A 25,932-nucleotide genomic window follows, 5' to 3' on the forward strand; every position below is an offset into this window, starting at 1 on the left:
CAGGGCCACTAGGAAAGCCTTCGGTTAAAATGTCCAAAGGATCCTCGAACCACACAAAAATGTTGAACATGTGTGTGGGTGGTACCACAAGGATTGGACAGATAGGGTCCAAATTTGAACATAAACAAGTAAAAAAGTATCAGTCGGCTTTGTCGACAGAGATATACCCTCAGCCTGTGTATATTGAAAAAAATGTTTCCCAAAATACGTATGTATTTAGGGGGTTTTAAAAATTTTGGACGCTTGAACCGACAACAATGTTGATTAGGATTAAAGATCAAAAGTTTTGCGGAGGAGATACTAAAAGGAATGGATCGACATTGACCGTTATGGAAGTGGATCTCCAGCCACAACATATGGTGCCATAGGATGTTTTTACACTCTTCAGGCTGTTTGCTCAAGAAGTATGGACTTGCCCCTAAAAAACTTTTGCCATCGTAATTAAGGCAACGAATGCAAGTTGTCTCAACAAAAATCAAAGTGATTCAATAGCAGGTCTTAAAGTGAACCTATCCAAAATTTTGTGTGGGACGTACGAGATGGATTGGACAAATGTAGTCCATATTCGAACCTGATCTGTATTTGGTAGATATTATGAGAATGTGTAAAGTATAGACCAAATCGGTCACTCCCATCAAGAGTTTTCGTGCGCACAATTTTTCCGAATATTTTTGAACTTTTGTGGGGTAGGTACCTGAAGGAGAACGAACTTAAACTAAGTTTGGAAACAATATTACGAAGGCCAAATTTTGGTCGGAATCGGCATTTCCGTTTGAGAATTATCTTGCGCTTCCACCTATAAACATGGTGTCATAGGGTTTGTTTTTCAACTTTCAGGCTATTTTTTCAGGAAGTATGGACTTGCCCTTGAGGAAACTTGTACCTTCGTATAGGGGACAGTGAATACAAGATGGTACAACAAAAACCAAGGCGATTCGAGAGCAGGTCCTAAACTGAACTTTTCCGAAATTTTGTGTGGGAGGTACTCAAAGGAGTTTACCGATTGAGTCCATATTGGAACCTCATCTAAATCTGGTAGAAATTTCATAATGTGCAAGGTATGGACCAAATCGGTTACTCCCTTCAAGGGTTATCGTACGCACAAATTTTCCGAACATTTTATTACTTTCGTAGGGGAGGTACCGGAAGGAGTGGACCGATATAATCCATCTTTGAACTTGAACTAAGCTTAAACAAAATATTACGAAAGCCAAATTTTGGACCGAATCGGCAGATCCGTTCGAGAGTTATCTTGCGCTCCAACCACTAACACGGTGTCATAGGGTTTTCTGTAAATTTCAGGCCCATTTTCTCAGGAAGTATGGACTTGCCCCTAATGAAACTTACAGCGTCGTATAGAGGACAGCGAATACAACTTGCGTGAACAAAAATCAAAGCGATTCGAGACCAGGTCCTAAACTGAACTTTTCCGAAATTTTGTGTGGGAGGTACCCGAAGGAGTGGACCGATTGAGTCCATATTAGAACCTCATCTAAGTTTGGTAGAAATTACACGATGTGCAAAGTATGGACCAAATCGGTTATTCCCTACAAGAGTTATCGTGCGCACAAATTTTGCGACAATTTTTGAACATTTGTGGGGGAGGTACCTGAAGGAGTGGACCTATATGGCCCATCTTCGAACTTAAATCGAATCTGGACAAAATATTTCGATACCCAAAATTTGAACCGAATCGATTGATCCGTTCGAGAGTTATCGTGCGCACCAGCCAGCCAGACAGACAGACAGACGGACGGACATTGCTAGATCTACTCAAAATTGTCTGAAACGGATATCGTACAAACATACTTGGGGTCTAAAACCATTATTTCGATGAGGCACATTTTTGGTCGTATCAAAGTGTAAATACCCTCTTTAGCCTAAAGGCTGAGGGTATAATTAAGTTTCGACAATATTTAGAGATCCAAAGTCTGGAGCAAATCGGTTGCTACGTCTATAAGAAATCGGCGTACCATTTTAGCGAACATTTTCCAACGTTTGTGGGGGAGGTACCGGAAGGCGTGGACCGATATGGCTTATCTTCGAACCTGAACTAAGTTTGGACAAAATATTACGAAAGCCAAATTTTGGACCGAATCATTTGATCTGTTCGAGAGTTATCGTGCGATTATTACAATATCCAAAGTGTGGACGAACACAGTATAGTATTCGGTTCGAGCTCTCCAGCACCTACATATGGTGTCATAGGGGTTTTTTTACAACTTTCGGGCTGTTTTCTCAAGAAGTATGGACTTGCCCCTGAAAAAACGTTTACTGCAGTAATTGAATGCAAGTTGCTTCAACGAAAATCAAAGTGATTCGAGAACAGGTCTTAAAGTGAATTTACCCAAAATTGTGTGTGGGAGGTACCAGAAGGAATGCACAAATATAGTCCATATTCGAACCTGATCTATGTCTGGCAGATATATTAGGATGTGTAAAGTATTGACCAAATCGGTCACTCCCATCAAGAGTTATCGTGCGCAGCATTTTTCCGAAGATTTTTGAAGTTTTGTGGGGGAGGTACCTGAAGGAGTGGACAGATTTGGCTTATCTTCGAACTTAAATTCAGTTTGCACAAAATATTATGAAGGCCACATTTTGGACCGAATCGTCAGAACCGTTATCTTGCGCACCAACCCCTAACTACACACGGTGTCATAGGGATTTTTTGTACATTTGAGGAAGTACGGACTTGCCCGTGATGAAACTTATACCGTCGTATGGGGGGCTGTGAATATAAATGGCTACAGCAAAAATCAAAGCGATTCGAGAGCAGGTCCTAAATTGAACTTTTCCGAAATTTTGTGTGGGAGATACCCGAAGGAGTGGACCGATTGAGTCCATATTAGAATGCCATCGATGTGCAAAGAATGGACCAAATCGGTTTCTCCGTTCAAGAGTTATCGTGCGCACAATTTCTCCGAACATTTTTGAAGTTTTGTGGGGGAGGTACCGGAAGGTGTGGACCGAAATGGCTTATCTTCGAACCTGAACTAAGTTTGGCGAACGAAAGCCAAATTTTGGACCGAATCATTTGATCTGTTCGAGAGTTATCGTGCGCTCCAGCCAGACAGACAGACGGACGGACATGGCTAAATCAACTCCAAATTATCTGAAACACATTTCGTCCAAACATACATACCATTATTTCGATGAGGCACATTTTGCCCTTATGAAAGAGTATGTACCCTCGTTAGCATAAATGCTGAGGGTATAAATAGTAGACTATTGCAGGTTATGAAACAGAACATAAACATTTAATGGGGGACGTATGGGATAATAATATCGAGGGATCAATGATAAAGGCTTTAGCATAGCAAAGCCCAGTACTTATCTTGTCCTTTTCAAATGAACACTGACAAACAACCCCGTGGTTTCACTTGGGTTCATGCCTTTAAAACCCGTTAAAGGTAGTAAGCTAACATGTGCCGCGCGTTCACCCATAAGAACGTTAAAACTTGGGTTGGTCGTTGGGCTAGTACCCCCTAACAAACATCGTTAGTTTATTTATATTTTTTAGGAACTGACACTTGTAAAATTTGCAAAAATATTGAAGTTACTTTCAAAGCACTTGCATTGATTACTGACAAAGAAATTTTCTCGGCAGTGGAGTTGGAAGTTGGTGTGGCAGTGATTATTTTTTTAGCGTGTATTGGTTTTTTTCGAACTATCACTTGCATGTGTAAACGGGGGTACGTTTTCTACCTTCTGAGAACACAAAATTCCAATTTGCGAGGTATACCAAAACATGGGCCTATGTGGACGATTTTTGGATGAGAAGTTTCGAGGCTACTGAGAACTTCAAAAGTCAAATTACAGTTAGTTCGGCCAACAACTTTTAGCCAAAATCCCGAATATACCTTAAATCGGGGGGTACTGTTATATTATGGCTATTCTAAAACATGGACCCATATTGACGATTTTTAGTGGAGAAGTTTTTTGTCATTGGGAACCTCATATGTCAAATTTCAGCTAAGTCGGTCAGAAAATGAAGCTAGAAGCCTCAAAATACTTTAAATCGGGAAGTACCGTTACATGGGGGGATGTACCAAAAAGTAGACCTATCCCCACCATTTTGGGTATAAAAGTATTTTGACCTATGAAACACCAAGTGCAAATTGGAGCCACTTTGGACGGAAAATGTAGCTAAATTCAAAATACCTTAAATCTAGAGATACCGTTATATGGGGGCTATACCAAAACGTGGACATATATAGCCCATCTTCGAACTATGGAAAAAAGGCACTGGGATGCAAAATTTTAGCGTTCTACCTCAATTATTTCGAACGCTAGAGTGATTACAACAGACAAACGGACATGGCTAGATCGTCTTAGAATTTTATCCGGATCAAGAATATATTATGGTGGAGGGTATAACAAACCCCACTAATGTTGATGACCCCCGTAAACTTTTTAAGTATCTGGAATATTCGGACTCTTTATAAAGAAGGTGCCATTTACACACTGGCAGAAGTACTTTGAAAGTACAAGGGCGATATGACTACCATACAAGAAATAAGATCAATTGGTAAAGTCGCCACAACAACACCGAAAGGTCGGAGTTTAAAACACCTGGTTTACTATTTCACAACAGTGAAATAAAGACTTGCTGAAATGTTTAAGTTTGTTTTTTCGTTTGTAACGCATTGAAATAATCATGTGCAACCCTATAAAGTACATATGTATATTCTGAGTCGATCGATCCATGTCCGTCTTATGTAATCACTCTGGCAATTAAGCTAAAGCGCTATATTTCTGCATCCGAGTATTTTTATTTCCAAGCACATGTCAAGTTCGAAGATGGGCTATATCGGCATATGTTTTGTTGTAGCTCCCATATAACGGTACCTCCCGATTTTCTGTATTTCGAACTGGCTGTAATTTGACATTTGAGGTTCTTAGGGTCACAACACTTCTCCACCAAAAATTGTAAACATAGGGTCATATTTAAGTATAACCCCCATATAGAGGTAACTCCCGATTGTCGGTATTTTAAGGTTTTTAGCTGTACTTTTGACTGAACTCATAATTTGACATTTGAGGTTCCCTGCAGTCACAAAACTTATTCACCAAAAATTGTCAACACATGGACGCCAGAGATGAGAACTGAGTTGAATGTCATGGTTTACAGTAGCAGAATTCCGACCACAAACTACCCCAAAATTCTAGGAGTCATATTCAACATCATGTTCATGCCCATGCCACACCTATCAGCGACAAGCTGAGATGTAGGAACAAGGTCATCAAGTCCCTGGCCGGCAGCACTTAGGGTGCAGATAAAGAAACCTTGTTGACCACATACTCGTATAACGCTATAGGTGGTAAGCTATGCGGTGCCAGTATGGTCCGCAAATATAAGTGCAACGCGATGGAAAATATTCAAACATTTGAGAATGCCGCCCTGAGAACTGCAACGAGGAGCATCCTCATGTCTTCAGTGTACCATTTACATAAGGGGAGACAAATGTATAGACAAAGAAATCCTCTCACCTAAATTCTCTCACTGAGTGTATTGAGCCAGTTTAATTTGTACTCAATTTTTAAAATGGCAACAACTCTCTAAGACGATTGGAAATCAAATTCGATCGAATTACTACCAAACTCCTGCTAATGTAGATATTTTTGTTTGATTGAAAAGAGAAAGCAATCATATGTTTTTCAAAAAACAGAAGTTTGGTAGTATTTCGAACGAATTATGTTTCGTATCGTCTTAGAGAAACTGGCCATAAATATTTAAACTATTAATTCTGGTAAAAGACAATATTTGGGTATTATTTGGCCGGATATGCATCCTCATATAATATTATTAAACAAAATATTGCAATTTACCCCAAAACATTGTGCAATTGAGTGACAACGCTGCGCAGTTTCCGTAAGGGCGACACCTAGAAAAAAGAAGCACAGTACAATTTCTCTGTCTATACATTTATTAGTCTATGCAATAATTCGACATCCACTGTATTTGCCATCATTACATATAAATCGGTTGTTGTCTATACTAAATTTCGATGTATTGATAATATGAAAACTGTTCTAATCGACAAACCATTGTCAATCTATGTCAAGAACCACAAGTATAACAGTTTTTGTTCACATTTATAACGCTAGGGGTAATATTATGTTTCCACAATTACCGCAAACAATCATAGTTCCCAATTTTCTCGCCTCCATTATTTATTTTAGAGGGATTCGAACGATCGGTGAACCTTTTGGAAAGCATACATACATAATATACATATGTATCCAATTGACAAATGGTATTTGTGTAAAATGTATTGAAACAGAGTCATAATAATATTGATCGCTAGTTCAAACATATCTTTATAAAAAAGAGCGCACTTATTTTGCAGTGCATTATTCTATTGAAGATGTTTTTTATACCCTCAGCCTTTAGGCTAGAAGGGTATATACACTTTGACACGAAAAATGTCTGTCTGTCTGTCTGGCTTGTGCGCACGATAACTCTCGAACAGTTCAACCGATTCCAACCAAATTTTGGGTACCGTAATATTTTGTCCAAACTTAGTTTAATTTCGAAGATGGGCCATATCGGTCCACTTCTTCTGGTACCTCCCCCACAAAAGTTCAAATTTTTTTCTGTAAAATGGCCTGAACGATAACTCTCAAAGGGAGCAATCGATTTGGTCAAAACTTTGCACATCGTATTATTCCTTCTAGATATAGATCTGGTTCGAATATGAATTATATCTGTCCACTACCTCCCACACAAAATTCTGATAAAGTGAAGTTTAAGGGCTCCTCTCAGATGGTTTTGCAATTTTTTTCAGTACGTTTTCCTTGCGGCTCCCTTTATGACGGTACAATTTTTTTCTTGCGGAAGTCCATACTTCCTGAGATATTGGCCTAAAAGCTCAAAGAAACCCTGACGGCGCCAACCAAAATGGCAAATCCGCAAGATAATCCTCGCAGGGAATTTCTGATTGGTGCAGGGTATGAACATCGTATTATTTCATCCAGTCATGTATCAGGTTGGAATATGGATTGTATCGGTCCACTCCTTCGAGTACCTCCCACACAAAACACGGATAAGGTAAAGTTTAAGAGCTCCTCACGGATCGTTGTGAATATTTTTTCAGTAAGTTTTTTTTGTGGCTCGCTTTACGACGGTACAATTTTTGCCGGAGTAAGTCAATAACTCCTGAGATATTGGCCTAAAAGCTCCAAGAAACCCTGACGGCACCAACCAAAATGGCAAATCCGCAAGATAATCCTCGCAGGGAGTTTTTGATTGATGCAGGCTTTGCATATCGTATTATATCATCCAGTCCAGTATGGGATTGAAATATAAACTATATCGGTCCACTCCTTCGGGTACTTCCCACACAAAATTCGGATAAAGTGAAGTTTAGGAGCTTCTCTCGCATCGTTTTGAGTCTTTTTCAGTAGATTATTGGAGCGGCCTCATTTACAATGGTACATTTTGTTCCGGAGTAAGTCAATACTTCCTAAGATAATGGCCCAAAACCTTCAAAACCCTGTCGGATATTGTGCAAGATAACTCTAAAACTTTTTCAACAATTTCTTTCAATCTATTTTTAACATAATTTAATATTTTGAGTACTTTATGAGGAAGTTTGGTTGCCAAAAATGTTTGGTATATGTCAATGATTTGGTATAAGCCCACGTTACGGTACCGACAGATTTTAAAGCAAACTCGTGATATAAAATCAATATATTTTATATACGACATAATTATTGTGTTTGGTTTGGCTTTGTTGTTTTTTTCTTGGTCAGTGGCTGAGGGTATTTCTCCGTCAGCACAGCTGACTTGTACGTACTTGTTATACCCTCCACCATATGGAGGTTATACCCTCCACCATATGGAGGTTATACCCTCCACCATATGGAGGGTATAATTAAATTTGTCATTCCGTTTGTAACACGTCGAAATATTCGTCGGAGACCCTATAAAGTATATATATTATTGATCAGCATAAAATTCTATGTCGATTTGACCATGTCCGTCTGTCCGTCCGTCCGTCCGTCAGTCCGTCCGTCTGTCTGTTGAAATCAAGATACAGCTCGCAATTTTGAAGACAGACAGTCAAAATTTGGTACAGAAGTTTTTATTACTTGCAGGATGGTTGGTATTGAAAATGGGATATATTGGTCTACGTTTTGATATAGCCCCCATAGAACGGTACCTCCCGATTTTCGGTATTTTTAAGGTTTTAGCTTCATTATCCTACCAAAATGGCTGAAATTTGGTACGTAGTCTTCTTTAGAAGTATAAAACTTTCCCCCAGAATTTTGTCGGTATCGGTCCACAACTTCATATAGCCCCCATAGAACGGTACCTCCAGATTTTCGGTATTTTTAGGGTTTTAGCTTCTTTATCCTACCAAAATGGCTCAAATTTGGTACGTAGTCTTCTTTAGGGGTATAAAACTTTCCCCCAGGATTTTGTCGGTATCGGTCCACACCTTCATATAGCACCCATAAAACGGTACCTCCCGATTTTCGGTATTTTTAAGGTTTAAGCTTCATTATCCTACCAAAATGGCTGAAATTTGGTATGTAGTCTTCTTTAGGGGTATAAAACATTCCCCCAGAATTTTGTCGGTATCGGTCCACACCTTCATATAGCCCCCATAGAACGGTACCTCCCGATTTTCGGTATTTTGAAGGTTTTAGCCATTATCCTACCGAAATGGCTGAAATTTGGTACTTAGTCTACGTTGGTTGTATAAAACTTTCCTCCCAGAACTTTGTCGGTATCGGTCTATGCCTTCATATAGCACCCATAAAACGGTACCTCCCGATTTTTCGTATTTTGAAGGTTGTGTCTTCAATATTCCACCAAAATGGCTGAAATTTGTATTTAGTCTTCAATGTGATATAAAACTGTTAGCCAGAAATATGTCTGTACAGGTCCACGCTTTCATATTGCCCCATTTCTGACTAAAATTCGTCGGTATAGGTCCACGTTTCGATATAGCCCCCATAGAACGGTACCTCCCGATTTTCGTAATACTGAAATTGTGACGTCAATATCCAACCGAAATGGCTGAAAATCGTTATTTCGTCTTCAAAGGGTTATAAAATATTCCAGAAGAGTTTTATCAGTATAGGTCCACGTCTTCCTATATTCCCATAGAAGCGTACTTCTTGATTTTCGGTATTTTTAAAGTTTTAGCCACATTCTCTTACCGAAATATAGGAAACTTGGTATTCAGACTTCTTTGAGCCTAAAAACTTTCCGTCAGAAATTTGTCGGTGTAGATCGACGTTTTGAAATAGCCCCCCATAGAATGGTGCCTCACATTGTTTTACCGAAATTGCTTAAATTTAGTATTAAGTCTTCTTCATACACGAAAGGAAACTAATTATTCCATTTTACTTCAATACAACTTGTGGTGAAGGGTATACCAAGTTCGGCCCGGCCGAACTTAACGCCGTTCTTACTTGTTTTTTGTTAAAAATAGTTTTGTGCTAAATCGTAAATACAATAAATATAAATGTAGGTCATGCTTCAATGTCTTATTCTTGGAGGCCTGATATTTTATTTGACAGCCGATTGATTAAGATCAAAAAGCCATTATTACCATTTAAAATTCTAATATAGTTAGTCTAATCACTTATATTATTCAGAACGACAAAAATTTAGAAAATGAATAGCAAATTCAAACACAAACAATTTGGCTGGCCAATAAAAAAAATTATTAAGCAAAACCACGTAAAGCGTAGACTGTTTGTTAATAAAGTTATCGTAGCATTTATCGCCTTCTATTTAATCGTTATTTAAGATTATTTTTTATTTTCCCACCGTCGTGTGGGGGACAAACGGCGAAATCCTAAAGAATTTTCACAAAACGTATTTCATACGGTTTTAATCGGTCCAATGGTTCGGGTCACTCATTAGGAGAAAGCTTCCTTTTCACTGGAAATGTTACAAGCAAAGAAGAATAATTCCTAAATTAAAACATTATAAAATAAAACTCAAAAAAACAGTGAAAAAATATATTAACAAAAAATATGACGGTTGTCGAAGTTGATAAAGGTATACAAAATATATACATATAGAAAAATCCGAATACATAAAATATGTAAATAATTTTATATTGAAATGTTGTAAAAGTGCGAATAAAATTGGAAACATAAGTGTTTTGTTAATTACCGGGTCTATAGTATATTTGTTATACCGGGTGCTACTAACAAAAACAAGTTCAAAAACGTTCCATATTTTGTGTAAAATATTTGTTAAAGAATTGAATAATACGATAAGTCAGTTAATATACGTGGATTTTTAAAACAGTATTTTAGAGGACCGTAAGCAGGTATAATACGTGAATTTTTCGATGTATTTTTAGAGAACCCTAAGCTGGCATAAAACCTGGATTTTTGAAAGTATTTTTAGAGAACCCTAAGCTGGCATAAAACGTGGATTTTTCAAAGTATTTTTAGAGAATCCTAAGCTGACATAAAAAGTGGATTTTTCAAAGTATTTTTAGCGAACCCTAAGCTGCCATAAAACGTGGATTTTTCAAAGTATTTTAGATAACCCTAAGCTGGAATAAAACTTAGATTTTTAAAGTATTTTTAGAAAACCCTAAGTTGGCATAAAACGTGGATTTTTCATATAATTTTTAGAGAACCCTAAGCTGGCATAAAACGTGGATTTGTCAAAGTATTTTTAGACAACCCTAAGCTGGCATAAAACTTGGATATTTCAAAGTATTTTTAGATAGCCCTAAACTGGCATAAAACGAAGATTTTTCAAGGTATTTTTAGAGAACCCTAAACTGGCATAAAATTTGGATTTTTCAAAATAATTTTTAGAGAACTCTAAGCCGACATAAAACGTGGATTTTTGAAAGTATTTTTACAGAACCCTAAGCTGGCATAAAACGTGGATTTTTCAAAGTATTTTTGGAGAACCCTAAGCTGTTATAAAACGTGGATTTTTCAAAGTATTTTTAGATGAACCCTAAGCTGGGATAAAACGTGGATTTTTCAAAGTATTTTTAGAGAACCCTAAGCTGGCATAAAACGTGGATTATTCAAAGTATTTTTAGAGGAACACTAAGCTGGCATAAAACGTGGATTTTTCAAAGTATTTTTAGAGAACCCTATGCTGGCATAAATCGTGGATTTTTCAAAGTATTTTTAGAGAACCCTAAGCTGGCATAAAACTTGGATTTTTCATAGTATTTTTAGAGAATCCTAAGCTGGCATAAAACTTGGATTTTTCATAGTATTTTTAGAGAATCCTAAGCTGGCATAAAACTTGGATTTTTCAAAGTATTTTTAGAGAACCCTGAGCTGACATAATAAGTGGATTTTTCAAAGCCTATTTAGAAAACACTAAGCTGGCATAAAACGTGGATTTTTCAAAGAATTTTTAGAGAACCCTAAGCTGCCATTAAACGTGGATTTTTCAAAGAATTTTTAGAGAACCCCAAGATGCCATTAAACGTGGATTTTTTAAAGAATTTTTAGAGAACCCTAACCTGGCATAAAAGGTGTTTTTTTCACAGAATTTTTAGAGAACCCTAAGCTGGCATAAAACGTTGATTTTTCAAAGAATTTTTAGAGAACCCTAACCTGGCATAAAAGGTGGTGTTTTTCACATAATTTTTAGAGAACCCTAAGCTGGCATAAAGCGTTGATTTTTCAAAGAATTGTTAGAGAACTCCAAGCTGCCATTAAACGTGGATTTTTCAAAGAATTTTTAGAAAACCCTAAGCTGCCACTAAACGTGAATTTTTTCAAATATTTTTAAAGACCCCTAAGCTGCCATTAAACGTGGATTTTCAAAGAATTTTTAGAGAACCCTAAGCTGCCATTAAACTTGGATTTTTCAAAGAATTTTTAGAGAACCGTAAGCTGCCATTAAACGTGGATTTTTCAAAGTGTTTTAGAGAACCCTAAGGTGGCATAAAACTTGGATTTTTCAAAGAATTTTTAAAGAACCCTAAGCTGCCATTAAACGTGGATTTTTCAAAGAGTTTTTAGAGAACCCTAAACGGCCATTAAACGTGGATTTTTCAAAGAATTTTTAGAGAACCCTAAGGTGGCATAAAATGTGGATTTCTCAAAGAATTTTTAGAGAACCCTATGCTGCCATTAAACGTGGATTTTTCAAAGAATTTTTAGAGAACCCCAAGATGCCATTAAACGTTGATTTTTCAAAGAATTTTTAGAGAACCCCAAGATGCCATTAAACGTGGATTTTTCAAAGAATTTTTAGAGAACCCTAACCTGGCATAAAAGGTGGTTTTTTCACAGAATTTTTAGAGAACCCCAAGCTGCCATTAAACGTGGATTTTTCAAAGAATTTTTAGAGAACCCTAAGCTGCCATTAAACGTGAATTTTTTCAAATATTTTTAGAGACCCCTAAGCTGCCATTAAACGTGGATTTTTCACAGAATTTTTAGAGAACCCCAAGCTGCCATTAAACGTGGATTTTTCAAAGAATTTTTAGAGAACCCTAAGCTGCCATTAAACGTGAATTTTTTCAAATATTTTTAGAGACCCCTAAGCTGCCATTAAACGTGGATTTTTCACAGAATTTTTAGAGAACCGTAAGCTGCCATTATACTTGGATTTTTCAAAGAATTTTTAGAGAACCCTAAGCTGCCATTAAACTTGGATGTTTCAAAGAATTTTTAGAGAACCGTAAGCTGCCATTAAACGTGGATTTTTGAAAGTGTTTTAGAGAACCCTAAGCTGGCATAAAACGTGGATTTTTCAAAGTATTTTTAGATAACCCTACGCTGCCATAAAATGTGGATTTTTAAAGTATTTTTAGAGAACCCTAAGGTGGCATAAAACTTGGATTTTTCAAAGAATTTTTAAAGAACCCTAAGCTGCCATTAAACGTGGATTTTTCAAAGAGTTTTTAGAGAACCCTAAACTGCCATTAAACGTGGATTTTTCAAAGAATTTTTAGAGAACCCTAAGGTGGCATAAAATGTGGATTTCTCAAAGAATTTTTAGAGAACCCTAAGCTGCCATTAAACGTGGATTTTTCAAAGAATTTTTAGAGAACCCCAAGATGCCATTAAACGTTGATTTTTCAAAGAATTTTTAGAGAACCCTAACCTGGCATAAAACCTGGTTTTTTCACAGAATTTTTAGAGAACCCTAAGCTGGCATAAAACGTTGATTTTTCAAAGAATTTTTAGAGAACCCCAAGCTGCCATTAAACGTGGATTTTTCAAAGAATTTTTAGAGAACCCTAAGCTGCCATTAAACGTAAATTTTTTCAAATATTTTTAGAGACCCCTAAGCTGCTATTAAACGTGGATTTTTCAAAGAATTTTTAGAGAACCCTAAGCTGCCATTAAACGTGGATTTTTCAAAGAATTTTTAGAGAACCCTAAGCTGCCATTAAACTTGGATTTTTCAAAGAATTTTTAGAGAACCGTAAGCTGCCATTAAACGTGGATTTTTCAAAGTATTTTAGAGAACCCTAAGCTGGCATAAAACGTGGATTTTTCAAAGTATTTTTAGAGAACCCTACGCTGCCATAAAGAATTTTTAGAGAACCGTAAGCTGCCATTAAACGTGGATTTTTCAAAGTGTTTTAGAGAACCCTAAGCTGGCATAAAACGTGGATTTTTCAAAGTATTTTTAGAGAACCCTACGCTGCCATAAAATGTGGATTTTTCAAAATATTTGTAGAAAACCCTAAGGTGGCAACGCGGATTTTTTAAAGTATTTTTAGAGAACCCTAAGGTGGCATAAAACTTTGATTTTTCAAAGTGTTTTTTGAGAACCCTAAGCTGGCGTAAAACGTGGATTTTTCAAAGATTTTTTATAGAACCCTAAGCTGCCATTAAACGTGGATTTTTCAAAGAGTTTTTAGAGAACCCTAAGCTGCCATTAAACGTGGATTTTTCAAAGAATTTTTAGAGAACCCTGCCATTAAACGTGGATTTTCAAAGTGTTTTAGAGAACCCTAAGCTGGCATAAAACGTGGATTTTTCAAAGTATTTTTAGAGAACCCTACGCTGCCATAAAATGTGGATTTTTCAAAATATTTGTAGAAAACCCTAAGGTGGCAACGCGGATTTTTTAAAGTATTTTTAGAGAACCCTAAGGTGGCATAAAACTTTGATTTTTCAAAGTGTTTTTTGAGAACCCTAAGCTGGCGTAAAACGTGGATTTTTCAAGGATTTTTTATAGAACCCTAAGCTGCCATTAAACGTGGATTTTTCAAAGAGTTTTTAGAGAACCCTAAACTGCCATTAAACGTGGATTTTTCAAAGAATTTTTAGAGAACCCTGCCATTAAACGTGGATTTTTCAAAGAATTTTTAGAGAACCCTAAACTGCCATTAAACGTGAATTTTTCAAAGAATTTTTAGAGAACCCTAAGCTGTCATTAAACGTGGATTTTTCAAAGAATTTTTAGAGAACCCTAAGCTGTCATTAAACGTGGATTTTTCAAAGCATTTTTGCGTACCTGAAGCTGGCATAAAATGTGGATTTTTTAAAGTATTTTTAGACAACCCTATGCTGGCATAGGGGGCATAAAACGTGGATTTTTTAAAAATTTTTTAGAGAAACTTTAGCTGGCATAAAACTTGGATTTTTTAAATTATTTTTAGAGGACTCTAAGCGGAAAAAAACGTGGATTTTTAAAATTATTTTTAGCGGATTCTAGACAGAAAAAGCGGGGTTTTTAAAATTATTTTTAGAGGATTATAAGAATGAAAAACATGGATTTTTAAAATTATTTTTAAAGGATTCCAAGCAGAAAAAACCTGTTTTTTTAATTATTTTTAGAGGACTTTAGAAGGAAAAACATGGATTTTTAAAATTATTTTTAAAGGATTCCAAGCAGAAAAAACCTGTTTTTTTCAAATTATTTTTAGAGGACGATAAGAAGGGAAAAAAACGTGAATTTTTAAAATTATTTTAAGATGACTTTAAGAAGGAAAAAACGTTGATTTTTAAAATTATTTTTAGAGGATTCTAAGCAGAAAAAACGTGGATTTTTAAAATTATTTTTTAGAGGTCTCTAAGCAGGAAAAACGTGGATTTTTAAAATTATTTTTAGAGGATTCTAAGTAGAAACAAACTTGAATTGCTACACTTATTTTAGAGGATTCTAAGCAGAAAAAAAGTGGATTTTTAAAATTATTTTTATAGGATTTTAAGCAGAAAAAAAGGTGGGGACATGAAATGTGGATTTTTAAAAGGACTATAAGAAGAAAAAAACTTGGATTTTTATAACCAGTTTTATATGATTTCAAGCAGAAATAAAGTGGAGACATGAAATTATTTTTAGAGGACTCTGAGCGGAGAAAACGTAGAGTATGAAACGTAAATTTTTAAAATTATTTTTAGAGGACTAGAAGAAAAAACGTATATTTTTAAAATTATTAAACAATGCTATTTGAAATTATTTTTAGAGGACCCAAAGCAGGAAGATCAGAAATAGTAAACCCATAAACAAACTCAAACGAACGCTGAATTGAAAGATTCATTTAATTATATCGGTCTCGAGTATTTAGAATATAGAAGGAAATAAAAACGAATATTGTATATGTGTCGGAACTATTTCAAATGATTTTGAAGTATGTGTTGCAGGTTCTGGAACACAACTATAGTGTAATATTTGTATATTTATTTATTCTGATATAAATAAAAACTATAACATTATATTAATTTCCAAAAATATAAAACATTACCACTTTACCTTCAATGAAACCTACTTGACATATTCCACAATTAATTAAGCCATAAATAGTAATAAGTTCTTTTTATGAATAATATTCTGGTAAAAATTTGCTTTATACTTCAATCTGCCCAATGAATGTTCAAATGGTTAATGTGTGTGCGCCAATGATTATAACACTATTTACTGAAAACCCTAAAGTTGTGCCAAAGATAAGTTTCACTATAAACTAAAATACATATATTAAGGTAATTAACGCTTCTCTCTATGGAAGAGTCCACTTGATGTGTATAAAATTTGTTTATATCTCCGATAAACACGATTGCTTATTAAAAGTCAATTGATTTAAGATAACAAAGAGTAAAACAAAACATAAAAGTAAAAACTGATAAGTATTTATGGTATGTTTGATTTGATGAAAGTGATTGGACAGGGTAGGTAACACCATGTTTACATTATAGCTTTCTGTCGGGTTAACCTTCTGCATGAGGATTTATTTAATGTATAAGCAAAGAAATTGATATTTAAAAACACTGTTAAATCCATTGGATTCACTAAATCCGGTTATATGTAAGCATTCTATAGAATTATTTTTTCGGTGACAGAATAAATAAGTAAAAAACAATATGTTCGGCCGGATAGAACTTTTTAAACCCCAAACCAAATAGGAATAATTACTTTCCTTTCGCTTGTGAAAGTAGTAAACTCTTCCTCTACGTTAAGGCATGTTCTTTGGGGGAGCAGAATATCTTATCTGATGACAATCACTTTTTATTGACCATTTTCTGCATGGAGGTTGTCTACCCATTGAGATTCCAAGATACCAAACTACATCAGCGTCAAAAGGAAAATTTAGCAAAACCCTTTAAAAGAGCTCACCTGGTGTGTTATCGTTGTTCTTTCAAAACATGGCCGATATTTACAATTTGCCGAGTTGGGCTTTTGTATCCTCTGACAACACACAATTCTAAATTACACCAATCCCGGTCCGAAAATTTGAAGAAAACCCTTCTCGATATACATAAAATTGTGAAACACCGGTTCATTTGGATTAGGCTAAAACTTGTATACATATGTATATGGATAGCTTTCTCCGAGTAAGTATGTATATTAGAGTGTCAAAAAAAATGTATTTCCTACCCCCTATATTTTTCCACTTGATCCAAAAACCTTATACACACAGAGAAGAGATATTGTAGGAGCAATCATATTCCCAGAACAAAATAATGTATTTTAAAATTCTGAAAATATGTATTGTTGGTGCAACAATATATTTTGTGACATTATGTTTCCTGATAAAAAATATATGGTTGAAACAAGAATATATATTTTCAGATTTTGAAAATACACTATTTTGTTTTTAGAATATGATTGCTAATACAATATCCCTTTTCTGTGTGTATATGAAATTTTATGGCGATCGGATGAAGTTAACCCGCGCCAATCCTTGTTTCCATAGTAATTTGTATGAGGCCAAAGGCGAATTTTCACCAAAATTTTTTAAATGTCACAATTATGGTCCGATCGACGAAAAAAACAGTTCATTATTGTGGCTGAAAAACAATTTCAACGAAAATTTTTTAAAATCAGATCGGATTTTGGGTATTGTGGGTCCAATATAGCTATATCAAAATCCGATCCGATTTTCAAAATATTTTTGTGCCCCTAGCGAAGGCTACATACCAAATTTCTCAAAAAATTGGGCCTAAACCGACAAATTAATGGTGGAATGTTTAATATCCCCAACGAAGAAATTTTAGCTCTTTCGGTTGGATATTGAGACCACAACCTTCAAAATGCCGAAAATCGAATGATACCTTTCAATGGGGGCTATATGAAGACGTGGATCTATACTGATAATTCTCTTGTGGAATATTTTATACCCCCGTCAAAGACTAAATGCTAAATTTCAGCCATATCAGTTGGATATTGAGGCCACAACCTTCAAAATGCCGGAAATCGGAAGGTACCTTTCTATGGGGGCTATATGAAGACGTGGACCGACAAGTTTTTGGTGCAAAGTTGTATACCCACAACGAAGACTGAACAGCAAAATTCAGCAATGTATGTTTGGACAAAATCCTTTTCTCGCAAGTTGGAGTTGATTTATCCATGTCCGTCTGGTTGGCTGGACTCTCGGACGGTCAAAAATTTGACTTCCGCAATATTTTGTCCAAACTTAGTTTAAGTATGAAAATGGTTCATATCGGTTCATTCCGGTCGATTCCTCGGTCAACACCTTCGGGTTCTTCCCGTCCAAAATTTCGGAAAAGTGCAGTTTAAGACAGGATCTCGAATCACTTTGATTTTTTTTGCAACAACCTATATTCACTGCCTCCATTACGACTGTACAAGTTTTTTCAGGGACAAGTCCATACTTCATGATAAAATGGCTGGAATGCATGATAACTCTCAAACATATCGGCCGATTCGGTCCAAAATTTTACCTCGTAATGTTTTGTCCAACTGTAGTTTAAATTCTAAAATGGTCTAAATAGGTCTTCTCTTTAGGGTACTTCCCCCGACAAAAGTTCAACATTTCTATTTATATGCAGTTTAGGATCTGTTCGAAGATCCTTTGGAAAATTATACGGATGCTATTCCTTGTGGTCCTGTTTACAGCGATATTATATTTTTCATGGGCAAGTCCATGCTTCCTGACATACTGGTCCAAAACCTCTATGTTATACGATTACCAACTGAAATGACTCCCAAAATTAGATCCACTTCCAAAATGGAGTATGTCGATCCATTCCTTCAGGCACCTCCTCCGCATCACTTGCGAGCTTTAATCTAAATTTATATATGTTGTCGCAAAGTTCATACGCCGAAAGGGGCCACAATATCTGAAAACTCCCTAATACATAATTATTGGGGAAAAGGATTTTGGTTGCGTAGCCCGTGTTCGACTCTATATCGTCCATAGATGAAAGTTTGAACTCACACAGACTGAGCACTGTGCTCTTGAAGCAACTTTAAATGGAAGGTGCTTACACCTGGGAAGTTTTTGCGGATTCTGAATCTACAATGTTCATAGATGAGACAAATCAAAAAACCAAAAAAGCGCCGGAGCGCCTTTTAAATAAATCGCGATTCTAGTTGTCAAGTTTAGGGGTTGTTTTAGCTTTTCACGATTTCGCTTGGAAACCGCAGTGTCCTTTCGAAATGCGATTAGAGATAATGTTGTAGCTATGGAAATTTTCTTCAAGATTGACCTTTATGATAATTGCATATGTTTTACCGTTATTGAGATATAGAAGTTCAAATTGTTACAATGCATTGACAAGATCATACATGGTGCGCTTTAACTAACTTTAAGTGAAACTCGCGTACACCCGGGAAGTTTTTGCTGATTTTGAAACAGCAATGTTCATTTGTGAAGAAAATCCAAAAACTAGACAAAATCGCTGAACGGATTTTTAAATAAATCGCGATCAAAGTTCACATTTAAGGTTTTTTAGGTTTTCTCGATTTTGCTTGAAAACCGCAAGTTCTATCGAAATGGGACTAAAGAAAATGTTGTAGCAGTGAAAATTCTGTACAAGATTGACCTGCATAATATTTTCTTAGGCTTTACCGTATTTAGATATAGAAGTTCAGATCAATCATTCAGATTTTTTCTCAGGTTTTCAGGATTTTGTTTGAATGAGACTAAAAAAAATGTTGTAGCTGTGAAAATTCTCTACAAGATTGGCTTTCGTATCTTTTTCGTAGGTTGTACCATTTTTGAGATATATAAGTTTAAGTTGGGAAATTGCAGTCATGATACTGTTTTATAAGGAGACGATACAGTCAGTGCATTTTGTCCCAATTTGAACTTCCATATCTCAAAAACGGTAAAACTTAAGAAATTATCATAAAGGTCAGTCTTGTAGAGAATTTTTATAGCTACAACATTTTCTTTCGTCCCATTTCGACAGGACTTGCGGATTCCAAGCAAAATCGTGAAAAACTAAAAAACCTTAAAAATGCCAACTTGAATCGCGATTTATTTAAAAAGCACTCGTGTTTTTTATTTTTCTCATCTATAAACATTGTAGTTTCAGAATCCGCAAAAACTTCCTTTACACCTTCCATTTAAAGTTGCGTCAAGTGCACCGTGTGAGGGTATATCTCTGTTGGCAAAGCCGACTGTTACTTTTTCACTTGTTAATATTCGGTATTTTCTCTACAGTAACATTAGGAAACTCTCCCAAAGCCCAAAATATTATGACCATAAAATTCGTGGCCAGTAAAATTCTCAATTTTTTCTGATATGTTGATTTTAAAGTTCGCCAACCGTATTAGAATTTTCAACACTGTTAAGGCCACCGATACATTATATATTCGGTTATAATATTCGTTGTGGACCCTTAAGAATTTTCACGTCGCTACTATGTTCGGTATATACATATACATATATTTATTGGTCCCAGAATCACGTTCGTGGTGTTTAAAATTCTACACCATTCAAATGAGCAGAAATGATGGTATAGTAATAATGTTTTCTTTTATTTTTTGCAGGACCCACACTGGGTATGCGTCACATGCAGGCATTTTTAATATTCCTAAATATTACGGTGGTCTACATAGGTCGTTTAAATATCGGTGTTGCTGTTGTGGCCATGACAAATGCTGAGACAACAAATCCCGATTTTCCGGTAAGCAAAACAAAACAAATATCGCATAATTCATTTCAATTTTTATACCCTATACCACAATGTGGAAAAGGGTATTATAAGTTTGTTTTGGTAAAAATTCATGTAACACCGCGAAATATTCGTCGGAGACCCCCAATGTGGTATACCATTTTTCATATCTCGACGAGATAAAGCGATTTTGAGATGTGTGTCCGTCCGTCAGTCCGTCCGTCCGTCCGTCCGTCCGTCCGTCCGTCCGTCCGTCTGTCCATTATAAATTGTAAACACGCTCCAGGCCGCAATTATGGACCGATCGTCACGAAATTTTGTATGGAGGTCGGGTTCAGATCAGAATAGATCCCTATTCTTATTGGTGATGATCGTAAAATATTTAGCGGGTGAAATGGACCACAAACATAATATTTATCCAATTTTGTAGTGGCTCTGTAGGTCTCAATAATAGTCCGATCAACGCGTAATTTTAAATAAGGTAAGAGTATATCACACAGGAGAAGCTTGCTATTTGAGATGGCGATCGGATAATATTTGGAGGGTTAAATGGACCAAAACTTTTGTGTGAAAATTGTGAAAATTTTTAATATACAGTTATATCTTAATTCCTGGAAGTGACATTCCGGACAAGTGAGATATACTTGAAAGTGGAACGCTTGACATTTCAATTGATGCCAATAATGTTGGTGTGCATGATCAGATAACAGAGTTACAGCCTAATATATTCCGTTATTTGTTTGTAGTGTAATAATAAACTCGCTAGAAGTCGCAATTATACATCAATAGTCACGAAATTTTGCACCGGGTAAGAGTATAGGTCGAAAAAGATGCCTACAATTTTGAATGATGATCTGATATTCTTTAGCGGGTGAAATGGACCATTACTTTTGTATGAAAAATATAAAAATTTTATTTTTGGTCGATATTTTAATTCCTTGAGGACATATATATTTCGCAAAGTAACCTACATATGGAAAAAAACTACTGACCTTTCATCTGATGTAAATTGCAATAAAGTGTCTGCTAGATAACGGGCCTACTGCCTAATATATATTGGGTTCTGTGTAGAGAACCACATTTTTATACCATGCTACATATTGTCTCTCCAATAGTTTATGTAACATCACGAAATATTCGTCCTAGACCCCTTATTTGGTATGCCAAAATTCATATCTCGACGAGATAAAGCGATTTAACGGTGTGTGTCCGTCCATTAAAAATTGTAAACAAGCTTAAGGCAATTTGAACTTCAATAACAAATTTTTTAAGGAGATTGTGTTCGGGCCAGAATAGAAATGATTAGTTTTTGGTGATGATCGTGAAATGTTCAGGGGATGAAATGGACCAAAAACAAAATTTTAACCAATTTTGTAGCGGCTCTGTAGGTCAAAATAATAACCCGCAAAATTTTAAACAAAGTTTGAGTTTATGATGAAGAATAAGCGTACAAACCAACGTGAAGATCAGATAATACTTAGCGGGTTAAATGGACTGAAACTTTTGTGTGAAATTGGTAAAAATTTCAATAACGTTGCGGTTAAACAACGGAAGTAGCAGTACTACATAAGTGGGTTTCATTACATTTTAGTTTGTGGGAACTAAATTTTCCTTTCCTGCTACAAAAATTTCTTTGTCATGCTAGATAACTTTTTGGTTTTGGTCATAAGTATTATACATTACATCTCTGATATTTGATAATTAAATTTTCACAATCATTGAAAAGAAGTTCCGTGGAGAGCGATTGTCCAGGGATAGTGGTATAGGGTATCCCATGGTCGGCTCCGTCCGACTATAGACTTTTCTTACTTGTTTTGTCTTACTTTCGTTTGCAGGAATTCGATTGGGATGAAAAAGAAATCTCCTATATTCTCTCCAGTTTCTATTGGGGTTATGTGATTACACAATTTCCGGGTGGAGCATTGTGCAAACTATTTGGTGCCAAATTAACAATGGGTCTATCGACCCTTCTCTCTGGCGTGTTGAGTGCTGTCACCCCGGTTGCTGTCACCTGGGGAGGTTGGCAGGCATTTTGTGCTATTCGTGTTATACAAGGTCTCTTCCAGGGTATGCTGTTTCCATGCATTCACGAGCATTTGGCAAAATGGTCTCCTCTGCAAGAACGAAATCGTTTGGGTTCATTAAGTCATACGGGCATTGAATGTGGTACCGTCTTGGCTCTGGGTATTACGGGTCTCATTGCTGAGGGGTCAATGGGTTGGCCCGGTATATCCTACGTTTCAGGAGGTTTATGTTTTGTGTGGTGTATTTTGTGGTTTGTATTTGCCAATAATAATGCTACCGAATCGCGTTTCATAAAAGAAGCGGAGAAGAATTATATCGAGTCATCCATGGAACATGCTGACGATTTTCACAAGAAAAAAATACCTGTGCCATGGAAGGCAATATTTTTATCAATACCTTTTAATGCTCTCTTGGTGGCCCGTTGCTCTGAAGCCTGGGGCCTGGCAACACTACAAGCCCAAATACCTTCCTATTTACATGGTGTTTTGAACATGGAAATAAAATCAAATGCCTTATTCTCGGCCTTACCCTTCCTAGCCATGTGGGCTATGTCCTATGTTTATGTCTTGTCTTCGGATATTTTGCAACGTAAAAAAATCTTAACATTGTCGGCCATAAGAAAAACCATAAACAGCATTGCATTTTGGATACCGGCAGTTGGTTTGATAATTATTGGCTTTTTAAATGAGGGCAACAAGAATTGGGCCATTGCCTTGATGACAATAAGTGTGGGAGTCAACAGTGGAGCCACCATTGGCAGTTCTTTGAACACCATTGATTTATCACCGAATCATGCTGGTATAGTGATGGGTATTGTAAATACCATAGCTAATTTTATGCCTTTGATATCACCTCTGGTGGTGGGAGTAATTGTAACAGACTCGGTAAGATTTTGTAGAACAATTTTTTGTACGAAAATACCTAACTTATATAATTTTGTTCTTATTATTCAGAGTAATCGAACTCAATGGCAGATTGTTTTTGCCATCTCAGCAATAATATTCTTCTTTGGTAATTTGCTTTATATCATATGGGGTACTGCTGTTTCCCAACCCTGGGATGCTGAAGATTTCCTTTCGCCCAAGGATGCTGAAACATCAGTTAATGAAGAAACTTCCAAACCGAAAGCAATAGAAGAACAAAGCGAAACTGCCACAAATGTAGAGAAAGTTGATTAATTTACAACAACAACGGTTAATAGTATTTAAGTAGTTGTAGTTTTATACCGAAATTTGTTATTATTTATTTTATATTTATTACAAAATATTATATTTTTGTAAAATAATTTGTATGTAACAAAATGTTATTGTTTTTCTGTTTTAAAGCTACAACCCTGATGATGACCATCTACGATGGCCGAAATATTGAAAAAATAAAGTTATAAAATTAAAAACCAAAACCAGTTTTTATACCCTCCACCACCACTGTCTTGAAATAAATATGAACAATTAGTAACTACTAAGCTATTTCTCTAGGTTAAATATAATTCCTTGGAGGGGAATAATATCTTAACTGATGATAATCACTTTTTACTGATATTTTCTATGTGGAGGTTTTCTAACCATTGAGATTCCAGAATCCCAGTTTACATCCACTTTAGAAGGAAAATATTGCAATACACTTTAAAATAGCTCATCGTTGCTCTTTCTATCCTCTGACTATACACAATACCACACTACAGCAATCGCGGTTCGAAAATTTGAAAAAAAACCCTCGAAAGGCATAAAATTGGGTAATACTGGTCCATGGGGGTTGGACTAAAACCTACATATATGTATATTAGGGTGACCAAAAAAAAACTAAATTTCTTTTTTTGGATTTCCTACCCCCTAATTTTTTTTCCATTGGATCCAAAAACGTTATATATGAAATTTTTTGGCAATCGGTTAATGGCAACCCGTGCCGACCTAGCGATATTTGTTTCCATAGTAATTTGTATGGGGCCAAAGACACATTTTCACCAAAATTCTCTAAATGCCACAATAATTATGGCTAAAAGCGATTTCTAAAAAAAAATTGAAAATTGTACCCTATTTCGATATAGCTCCAAATTACAAATTGACCTACTTTCTCATTATTTTAACACGGACATGTCATAGGGAGTAAGTACTTATTTTTTGGCACTTAAAAGTAAATAAATAAGTACTTAAATAAATAGTTACGACTTGAAGTAACCAGGGAGTAACTACTTATTTATCTAAGTACTAACTCCCTATGACATGTCCATGTTAAAATAATGAGAAAGTAGGTCAATTTGTAATGAGTATTTTTGCAGGGTAGTAACGTTTTTTCATCGATCGGGCCATAATGGTGGCATTTAGAGAATTTTCCTGAAAATGTACCTTTGGCCCCATACAAATTACCATGGAAACAAAGATCGCTAGAATGGCACGGGTTATCGGTAACCGATTGCCATAAAATTTGAAATATGTATAAGGGGTTTGGATTAAATGGTAAAAATTTAGGGGTAGGAAATCAAAAAAAAAAAAATAATAATAATAATAATAATAATAATAATAATAATAATAAATAAATAAATAAATAAATAAATAAATAAAATAAAATAAAATAAAATAAAATAAAATAAAATAAAATAAAATAAAATAAAATAAAATAAAATAAAATAAAATAAAATAAAATAAAATAAAATAAAATAAAATAAAATAAAATAAAATAAAATAAAATAAAATAAAATAAAATAAAATAAAATAAAATAAAATAAAATAAAATAAAATAAAATAAAATAAAATAAAATAAAATAAAATAAAATAAAATAAAATAAAATAAAATAAAATAAAATAAAATAAAATAAAATAAAATAAAATAAAATAAAATAAAATAAAATAAAATAAAATAAAATAAAATAAAATAAAATAAAATAAAATAAAATAAAATAAAATAAAATAAAATAAAATAAAATAAAATTAAATAAAATTAAATAAAATAAAATAAAATAAAATAAAATAAAATAAAATAAAATAACATAAAATAAAATAAAATAAAAAAAATTTGTAAAAAACAATTTGCATTTGAAAGAGGAAAAGTTAGATAATAACGAAGCCGTCCCACACCCGATATGTCTCAGGAGCCTTTAACAAAGGCGAAATGTGACCAAAATCTTAAATAATTTTAAATCGGGTGGTACCCTTACATTTTGTACCTGCTATAGTGTTTTGGACCCTTAGCTAAAACTTTTAAAATATTAAAAATCCGTGAGTGCCCTTCTACGGGGGTTATATAAAGACCTATACCTAAAAATTCTGGTGGAAAGTTTTATATTTAGGCTACAACCTTCAAAATACCGAAAATCTGGAGGCACCATTCTATGGGGGCTATATGAAGACGTTGACCTATATCGACAAATATCAGATGGAAAGTTTTATACGCCCAACGAAGACCAAATACCAAATTTCAGTAATTTCAAAGGTATATTAAGGCTAAAACCTTGATATTATAAAGAAAATCGGGAGGTACGATTCTGTGAAGGCTATATGAAGACGTTGACCTGTACCGACAAATTTTAGATGGAAGTATACACCCAACGAAAACTAAATAGCAAATTTCAGCCATTTCGGGGGGATATAAAGGCTTAAACCTTGAAAGTACCAAAAATCGGGAGGAGGGGGC

At 35.1% G+C, this 25,932-nt stretch overlaps 1 protein-coding gene across 2 annotated transcripts; it reads left to right on the forward strand.

Annotated features, from left to right (window-relative positions):
- Positions 1-9,866: 9,866 nt before the first annotated feature.
- LOC141404901 (putative inorganic phosphate cotransporter) lies at positions 9,867-23,563 on the forward strand. Of its 2 annotated transcripts, none has more exons than XM_073988728.1 (4): positions 9,867-10,024; positions 20,156-20,292; positions 22,116-23,189; positions 23,259-23,563. In XM_073988728.1, the coding sequence occupies exons 1-4, from the start codon at positions 10,000-10,002 to the stop codon at positions 23,481-23,483; spliced, it is 1,461 nt and encodes a 486-aa protein (XP_073844829.1). In that variant the 5' UTR covers positions 9,867-9,999; the 3' UTR covers positions 23,484-23,563. The 2 variants fall into 2 exon arrangements, with proteins under 2 accessions (XP_073844829.1, XP_073844830.1); XM_073988729.1 differs by lacking the exon at positions 9,867-10,024 and adding an exon at positions 19,296-20,018.
- Positions 23,564-25,932: the final 2,369 nt, after the last annotated feature.

Source organism: Musca autumnalis, unplaced genomic scaffold (genome assembly GCF_047663935.1).
Source record: "Musca autumnalis isolate F117 unplaced genomic scaffold, ASM4766393v1 scaffold_5, whole genome shotgun sequence".
NCBI classification, from domain to species: Eukaryota; Metazoa; Arthropoda; class Insecta; order Diptera; family Muscidae; genus Musca; species Musca autumnalis.

What these genes read in the sequence shown, in the direction of transcription:
- LOC141404901 (XM_073988728.1), top strand. Translation starts at nt 10,000, where the DNA reads ATGACGGTTGTCGAAGTTGATAAAG. An exon ending in GGTTGTCGAAGTTGATAAAG is followed by an intron (nt 10,025 to 20,155) that starts GTATACAAAATA and finishes TATTTTTTGCAG; the next exon opens with GACCCACACTGGGTATGCGT. An exon ending in GAGTAATTGTAACAGACTCG is followed by an intron (nt 23,190 to 23,258) that starts GTAAGATTTTGT and finishes CTTATTATTCAG; the next exon opens with AGTAATCGAACTCAATGGCA.